Source organism: Equus przewalskii, chromosome 27 (genome assembly GCF_037783145.1).
Source record: "Equus przewalskii isolate Varuska chromosome 27, EquPr2, whole genome shotgun sequence".
NCBI classification, from domain to species: Eukaryota; Metazoa; Chordata; class Mammalia; order Perissodactyla; family Equidae; genus Equus; species Equus przewalskii.
The window spans coordinates 34,276,924-34,285,880 of record NC_091857.1 but is presented as its reverse complement, the minus strand read 5'-3'; the positions used below and the strand labels follow the sequence as shown (position 1 = coordinate 34,285,880).

Here is an 8,957-nt window from a genome sequence, read left to right as displayed (position 1 = left end):
GACCCTGCAGGGCCAGAGGAGCTCCATCATGGCGCCAGTATAGACGTGATTTGAAGAAGCCGATGGCTTGATCAACTGGTCCAGCTAGGAGAGACTTTGAAGACTGTTGGGTATTTCTGGATGTGAACAGTGACGATCACAGGAAGTAGGTCAGGTACCTTATGAAAAGTGGGAAATTCCTCCTCCTCTTGAGGGCTCATAATCATATTCTTTTCAGTTTCCTCTGAGGTGACAAGTAGATAATACAATTTTTTGTACAAAAATTTTTAAAAATTTACATCATGGCATCCTAAGGATGCTTCTTGTTGTCACTGTCATCATTCTTTTGGGTGACAATTATTCTACGGGAAATGTGAAGTCTTTGATCATTCCCTATTTGAATTTTAACCTTTTCTTGAGCAAGACCTAGAGGTGAGGTCTAAATATCCCGCCAAAGACATGAATATAATTTGTTTCTAAATTCAGAGACAATGACACAACTTATTAAGAAACATTTAATAAAAGCCACATTAACCAGAAACCTGGTGCAATTTGACTCACAATTATTATACTCTGTCTGAGAAAGCACTTAATAGATGACAACTCCAGGAGAAGCAGGACTTGTTCAGAGCCCTGTCCAGACTCCCCTTGCATCCTTTAATGATGGTCACTGAATTGCCCCCAAAGATCATAAGTATCTCCTCCGCTCTCAAGAAAGGATTCATAATTGCATTCATTTCAGGGCATAAATTATTGGTTCTCAAATTCTAATGTTCATAGGAATCTCTTGGAAGCTTTGCTAAAATTCGGATTCCCAGAGCCCTCCACTGAGCTACAGAATCAGAGTCTTTGGGAGTGGGACTTAGAAATCTCCAATTATTCATCCTCCCTTCGTCCCCTCCCCTCCCCTAGATACAGATACAGGCGACCGGATCAACCTCTTTGAGAAACACTGTTGCAAATAACTAATTAAAGCACACAGCTTCACCTCTGTGATATCCGCAGTTTTGGAAGCAATACAACCTCTGCAGGCTAAAGCCAAAGGAATGAAGATCTAACTGTGGAAGGTGAGGCTTGGTGAGTTGGATGGCAGAGATGCCTCCTCAAACAGGTCCTTGACTGGGCTCATTTCTCCAATATATGGTAAGCTATTGGGTAGGACAGTTGTTTCTCTTGCAGTCCATGTTTCTTTCCAATGCCCAAGTCTACAGGATGGTCCCCTATGACGGTGGTTGTTAGTCTAGGTCAGGAGGCACGGTGGGGAATCATGACGCTCTGTGAAATGAGCTATGAAGTACTGATGCATTTAATTCCACTTAGAAACACCGTCCCTGTGCCCAGAGAAAAAGGGACTTTATTATACGCAATATAAAGTAACCACTAGGAGAACACATGGAAAGCAACGTGCCATGTCAAGCACGAGTGACTATTTCTGAACGGTTCTATGGCTCATCTTTTGCCACATGGTGACTCATTTTTTCACAAGCCAGCAAGCAGCAACAGATGCCCAACCTGTGCACGAAATTTAGTGGAGAGAATTTTGAAGTGAAAAACTGGAACCCAGTGAGTTTTTCTCCTATAAATTGATACATTTATGTCTGCTGAAGGAACACCTCAGAAAAACTCTAGAGTTGGGCTGGAGATTCCTTTTTCTTGAGGAAATCCACTTGCTTCAAGCCTTGAAATTTTGGCCAGGAAGTCCCTAAATAGACACTAATTCTTCCATGCGTGTGGGGCGGGTGGGGTGGGGGGGTGCGATATATGAATTATCACTGAGTTTTTTAGAGTGGCACAGAGTATTTTAAAGTTATCTAAAATTGGGCAACGAAATTCTTAGGCATGAGGTAAGCAGAGTGTTTAAATGGTATAAAACTAAAATTTCAAAGAGTACAGGAAAATAGCAGTTTTCATTTATGTAGCGCTAAGTATATTTATTTTATTTTTATAGTCTTTACATATGTTACAATTTTGTGTTTTATTTTGTATTATGTATATTATATTTATTTAGCTATAATAAATTTTACATTTTATATTTATATATCACATATTTTATATTAAACAAAGATGGATATGTTTTAGAGTGGACTGCCACTCAGATGCTACAATATAAAAATATGATTGCATTAAGTGGAAAAGCACAGGACAAAAATGAATAAAGCCTGAAAACTATTTTATAGAAAAGGAAATGGTATATATACATCATAAAATGTTTACCTTTGATGGTAGAATTGGGTGATTTTTATTTTCTTCTACATGTCATATTTTTATTTTTCATATTTTCCACAAAGAACATGTGTATTACTTGTGTAATCAGGAAAAATATATAATTCACTGCCAAATTTTCCATGCAGTTTTCTGTTTACTTTACTTAATTACATTTATAAATCTATTTTCTACCTGATGTTATAAGCTTCTGGCAAAACCATAAACAGAGCTTTTCAGGGTCAACAAGTCCTATTGCCAAGGGAACACCATTTCCCATCTTGAGATCTGTTATTATGTTCCTCCTTAATCTGGCTCTCAAATTCTGTTTGCATTATTCCCTGCAAACACTCCTCTAGCTAAAAGGACCTTCATGTATGCATGACTCTTTCATCATATAGTGAGTAATTGATGTTAATTCCAAGGAGCTTTTTTAGATAGTCTCAGATATATTTGCTCTAGTATTTCAAAATAACAAAGTATTTGATCCCTTTTAAGCTTTCTACACTGTGGGACAGGACTGTGGCATTCAAGGGTGTGTCTTTCTTGGCAAGGTTTAAAATGTGAGCTCCCCTAAAGAGTAAAGAATAGTTACTAAATTGTAACCCCCTCCTCCCCCCCACCAAATTCTGACGCCCATTCCTCATCCCGGGTGCCAGGTCTCTCATCCAGGGAACTTGCTAGAAGCAGTGGCAGTGGCCATATTTGACTGAGGTGTTATGAGGAAAGTCCCACCAGGGTCAGCCCCCTACTTTAGGAGAGATGGTTGAAATCAACTGGAAACACAAATTCCTTTTTACCTCCTCTTGAGACTTTCATTAAGAGTGTTTATTCTTTCATTTCATCCAAGAGTATTTATTCTTGGATGATGGGGATTAAGGAAAAAGGTATTTCAGATGTTGGTACAGGACCAGACATTGAAATGCTGGCTTTGAGTTTGTGATGAAATTAAGTAATGCACACTTGTAGAAGATCTGTTTAATCCTTCTAGTTAGGGATCTTGTTAACTAGAAACAGGCTTTCTTATTGAGATTTGTGAGCAAGGCTTCGGTTGTCTTTGCTTAACATTTTCTCTCCCAAAATACTTTTAGGACGATCGTCTTCAACAATTCTTTACAGTGGTACGATGAGAGAGATGAGGATTTCCTCCCATTTGGAGGCAGTGAATCCAAGAACAAAAAGGGAGGTGAGTTTCCAGGAGGCAAAGTATGGTCAGACCTGAAAACTCAGAGGACAGGCCACCTCTTCTCTTGCTGAGCACTGATCATACCACCACATGCCCACCCCATCCCAACACGGCCAGATCAGAGTGTTTGCACACCGGCCTGAAGTTTGCTGTGATGTCAGCACTGCCATAGTAACAGGGTATGAACGAATTGGTCATACCTGTGCCCAGACTATGCTCATATAGGACCAGTCCAAAAATCAAATAGTAGGATCTTTTCCTCATCTGTATGTAAGGATGGCCCCATCCACACCTCATGTTGCAAAGTTCTCCTGAGACAAAGCCTGGAACAGAGACTTGTTGATTACCAAGTACCAGAGTTATCATCATCATCACTGTTATTTTTATAAAGTCTGGCCTTTGCGTAGGTACAACGAGAAAGGCAGCCAGAATTTCTTCCACACAACTTGAAAGTGAAGGAAATCATTAATTTGGTTCCTGTAGACAAGTAGTCCTAATTGATCGAGACTCAAAATATACAGTCTGGACTTTTTCAGTTGATCGAATATGCAAGTAATTAACTTTTCTTTATCTTGGATCCAAAAATAACTAGAATGACGTTGAACAGAAAAATTCAGTGGTTCTGAGTTACTCGACAAGCCATAGTCCTCCACAAGAAACAGAGAACCTGGGAACAGGCACCCCGACTTATCCTTTATGGCCATACCATAGCCTGGAAAAATAGAGCTACGCAAAGTTTTCATTTTTCAGAATCCTGTGTAGAATCCACATGAGACACATGGTATATTTAATATGCCTGGGTCTTAGGGACCAGGGCTGGCTATAGGAGGGGCATTCCCATCTCTGTGGGCTGTGGAATAGAGAAAAAGGAAGTTGAAGGAGGGAGGGGATTCAAGGAGGGGCTGTGAGAGGTGGGTAGAGGAAAAGAGCCCTCTGCCCAGGTAAAATCTCGAATCAAGACGAGACAAGACTAAGTTGGGGATTTTCAAGTCGCCCAGAGACTCCACAGGAATTGAGACAGCAAAACCCAGTGTAATGGGTTGAATAGTGTCCCCCAAAAGTTCATGTCCATTGGAAACCAAATAAGAAGATGATCTTGTTTGGGAACAGGGTCTTTGCAGATGTAATTAATTAAGAACTGAGATGAGATCATACTGGATTAGCATTGGTCCTAAATCCAGTGACTGGTATCCTTGAAGAGGAGACAGCACACAGAGACATAGAGAAGCCTTGTGAAGATGGAGGCAGAGACTGGCATGATGCAGCTACGAGCCAAGGAGTGCTGGGAGCCACCAGAGGCTGGGAGAGGGCAAGGAAGCAGCCCTCCCTAGAGCCTTCGAAGGGAGCATGGCCATCTGTTGCCTTGATTTTGGAGTTCTGGCCTACAGAATTATAAGAGAATAAATTTCTGTTGTTTTAAGCCACCAGATTTGGGAAATGTAGAGACAGAGTTTTTCACAGAAACCTATGGGGGACCTCAAGGGCCAGAAGCTGTTCAAGCACTGAGCTAGTTCAGACATTACAACGGCCAGAAAGAGGAAGGACCTAGCCTGAACCACAGCTTGACTACAATGGGAGGAAATGGATACGGTTGAGAAATTATTGGTAAAACTCTTTATTTTAACAAAGTTGAAACCATAAAGCCCTTTGACTCCCTAAACATTTTAGTATTTCCTGACCATAGTACAATGACGGAAATTGGAATTTAACGTTGACACGATGCTTATCTAATCCATTGTCCATATTCAAACTTTGTCAATTTTTCACATACTGTCATCTCTAACTAATTTTCCCTCTGGCCCAGGATCTATTCCACGATCATGTGTCGCAGTTCGTTGTCATGTCCCCTGAGTCTCCTTGGCTCTGAAACAATTCCTCTCCCTTTCTTATCTTTCATGACCTTCATAGTTTTGAAGCACAGGGGGCAGTAGCTGTGTAGAATGTCCCTCACTCCAGGTTTGTGTGGTATTTCTTCATCATTAGATTCCAGTTATGCATGTTTGGCAGGAAAACCACAGAAATGATGCTGTGTTTTTTTCTGTGCATCATATCAGGAGGCATGTGATGTTGGCCTGTCCCAATATTATTTCTGTCAACTTTTATCAGTGGATTAAGAGGGTACACACTATGGATCTCTTCATTAAGTTACTATGTTTCTCTCCACCATCAGCCCTGTCCACCTCCTTCAGTGTCTGGACAAGCGAGATCAATTTCTACTTTCAGAGCTAAGTTAGGAATCTGTTTGCTAGAACCTGCTGGTCTACCCTCCCCCAGCTCAACTAACCAGCCCTGGTTACCGGGCGCCTGTTCACCTTAAAGATGGAGCACTCCACAGGGTTCTGAGTGGTCAGTTGTGGCCACAGGACACTGGTACTCGGAGGCAGAGCAGTGGAGCCCTCCCCAGCTATGGGGGGCCTGCTGCCTGCCAGGGCATCTGCTGTCCAGCTGATTCTGGGGCGCCTGTGGGGGGCTCTGCAGGGGATTTCTGGAAGTGTGAGACACATCCTGGCTCTCCCTGCATTCCCCTGGGAGACCCTGGTGGGTACCGTGGTGCCGGTGCTGATAGTACAGAGACGACACGCTTTACGGAGTGTGAAGGCACTGGGCAAAAGATGTTCTGCAACGACAGGAGCCTGTGACACCCACAGGCCGCCTGGGATGAAGGCCAGTGCTCTCTCGTTACAAGTCTTGTGCACATCAGCAATAAATACAGACCTGAGCAAGTGGTCACTTCAGGCCGCTGTCCACCTTCTGGAAGAACTACAGAAGAGCCAGCCTCCTAAACCTTCCCGAGTGACTGACGAAAGACCCACCTTAAAAGCATCAGAGAAGGACGCAGGACAATTTCATAAGAAAACAACGGATGATTTGAATGAAAACACTCATTTTCCAGAAAGAGTGGAACTGCTTGAACAAGGAATTCTGAGATGGAAGCAGAGAGTCCAAGAAAAGGAGAAGGAGAAAGAAAGGTGGGAAAGGTCGAACGCACAAAGGAAGCAGGCCCTGAAAGACCAACTCAGCCGACTACAGGCCGTGGCTGAAAGCCTGCGGGAGAGCATCCTCTCGCCGGATCTCCTGGGAGACCGTGTGGATGGCAGGAACTCGGATATGGAGCAGAAGACGGAAGCAGAACTGGAGATCAATCCATCCGTGCGTCAGCAGTTGGTGTGAAGGGAACCACTGATGATGCTGACTTCGATGTGCCCCTTCAGAGTCCTGAAGAGCAACGTCAAGGAACAGCCAGACAACTGAGGGAAGAGGAGCAAATGAATGTAGAGCTTGTGGAAGGAACAGCGAGTCTTGAAACTGAGGAAGCATCTTTGCAGCATGAAAATTCAAAGCTTGAAAGTGAGATTCAGTTGCTGAAGCTGAAGCTTCAAAATCTGCCTAAATTCCATGAAGATCATTCAAAGCAACTTCAGAAAAAAATTGTTTGAGGTGGAAACTTGCTGCTTAGAAATTGAGAAGACTCTCCCTGGTGTGTATAGAAACATGACCTCCACCTGTCAGACCTGCAACCTCTACAAGCAGATGGGGGAAGACACGCACAGAGAAGTGGAGAGAAACACTGCCTCCACCCGCAAGGAGATCCTCTTCTGGTGGAAAAGAGCTCAGGAAAGCTGGATGGCAGCCGTGTTGACCTAGAGAGCTCAAGGAGCTAAGAAGAGAAAATGACCGCACCAGGCAAATGCTGCCCAAGGTCGAGTCCACGTCTCGGGCTTTCCCAAGTGGCTCTTTGTCTCCAGCTGCTCCATCTGCAGCCCCCAGAGGCCTGGAGGGGTGGGGGGATCCCCGGGGTCATGAGGGCCCCCAGCAAGGAGGAGGGTCCTGCCGTGAGCGCGCAGAGATCAGGGGTCACCTGTGGCTTTGACTCGGCTCACTGCAGCTGGGTCCTGAACCCCTGCAACCACGCAGACCACCTGCACGGGTTTCTGTTAGAGTTCTGTTGGCTGATCTCTTGTTCGTTAAGCTGCTGTTGCTAGACTGATGCCACAATTCCTCTCGTTAGCAGAGCATTGCGACTTTACGGGAGTATTATTTAAATACAGATTTGTTAATATAACTCTCGTGAATACATCATTTCCCCCTCAGACCTTTTAGAATTATAGACTGTGTGTATCACATTTTGATTTAAATTAAATGTCTGCTATTACTTAAACCATCCTCTAAGTCCGACGAGGATAAAGACATCTAAAACAATACAGACCATTTCTGTATGCTATGGCATTAATGCAAGTCTGTAGAAGTAGCTTAATATTTACCTGAATTAATTTTGGCTGGTTTTAAAAACAACACAAAAAAAACCCCAAACAAAGCAACGCCCTATTCAAACTACACAAGATTTTTATTAGTTTGATCCTAAATTCATAGTTTAGAAAACTTAAGATTTTGCAACCACTTCTTTCTTGCTTTGTATTTTTTCTTAATCTTTGTTCTTTTGTTTAAGATACTGTTTGTTGTTTAATATTTCTAAATTTTATGCAGTCAAAATAAAAAAGTTTTCTCTTGATGGCAAACACACACACACACACATACTCTCTCTCACACACACCTCAATGCAGATTAAAGCCACCTTTAGTTGTGTTGGGAGTACCTGAGGAAAATGTAAAAATAGGGTCGCAAATCTTAAAAGATATTTTTAAATAAATAAGTAAATGAAAAGAAAACTTGTGTGCATATAACTGATACACAGAAAAAGCTTCCTAAATCACAGGCGCAGGGGAGGAGAGCTGCCTGGCGTCTCAGAAGGATTCCAACGAGACGCGCTTCCCTTCCGGAGATGAAGCGCTTCCCCGGCCATGACAGGGGGGAGGGAAGGACCAAGGGTGGGCGCTCCCAGTGCTACCCACAGGGGGAGTTGTTCCCAGCCCGGGGCTGGAGGGAGGAGGGGAAGTGGTGTTGTCCGTCAGGGTCCAGCGAGGGGCTGTCCCGGGAACAGGGGAAACTGCCCGCGCCCGCTGTCCTGTCCTCCCGTTTCCTGCAGGAGCATGGGCAGCCCCCCAGAGGCCTGGGTGGTGCAGGCGGGGCAGCGCGACCCCGGCACAGAGCAGGCGGGAAAAGGGCCCAGAAGGACTGCGGGAAAGGACCAGCGGACTTGACTCTGTCTGAGCCGAAGTGCGTGGGCGCTCCATTGTCTTCATTCACGTCCATTATGTAGTGACGACCTGTGGAGCTTCTCCGAGGTCTGCGCACTGTTCCAGGGTTTGGGATGCAGGATGGACAAACCCCCGCTGCGGCCGCGGACCCCAGAGCTTACATCCAGTGAGGGCAAGGTCAGAGCACAGGGAACAAAGAGACAAGGAGGGCAATACCTGCTCTGCGGACAGTTCCAATAGGGCGATGGGTAACCGGTGACGGGGCAACACCCAGGAGGGGACATGGACCCCGAGATTAAAGTAAGAAGAGTTACCTGGGAGGTCAGGGGGCAGAATGTTCCAGGAGAGAGAAGAGGAAGCATAAAGGCCTGGGATCCGGGCGCTGGGGCAGGGAAACGGGCAGAGATGACCGGGGGAGGGAGGGGCAGGGCTCAGCGGCTGCACAGCTGTGTGTCCAGTGCGGTGACCCCGCCGGAGGGTGCAGACCTGGAGGG

The 8,957-nt window shown here is 44.8% G+C and overlaps 1 protein-coding gene across 1 annotated transcript; it reads left to right on the top strand.

Annotated features, from left to right (window-relative positions):
* Positions 1-1,495: 1,495 nt before the first annotated feature.
* Positions 1,496-8,034, top strand: LOC139079911 (uncharacterized). The gene is made up of 2 exons (XM_070597603.1): positions 1,496-1,542; positions 3,273-8,034. The coding sequence occupies exon 2, from the start codon at positions 5,774-5,776 to the stop codon at positions 6,536-6,538; it is 765 nt and encodes a 254-aa protein (XP_070453704.1). The 5' UTR covers positions 1,496-1,542; positions 3,273-5,773; the 3' UTR covers positions 6,539-8,034.
* The last annotated feature ends 923 nt before the right edge of the window (positions 8,035-8,957 follow it).

Coding starts and splice junctions, on each gene's coding strand:
- LOC139079911 (XM_070597603.1), top strand. CDS start 5,774: ATGGGGGGCCTGCTGCCTGCCAGGGCATCTGCTGTCCAGCTGATTCTG.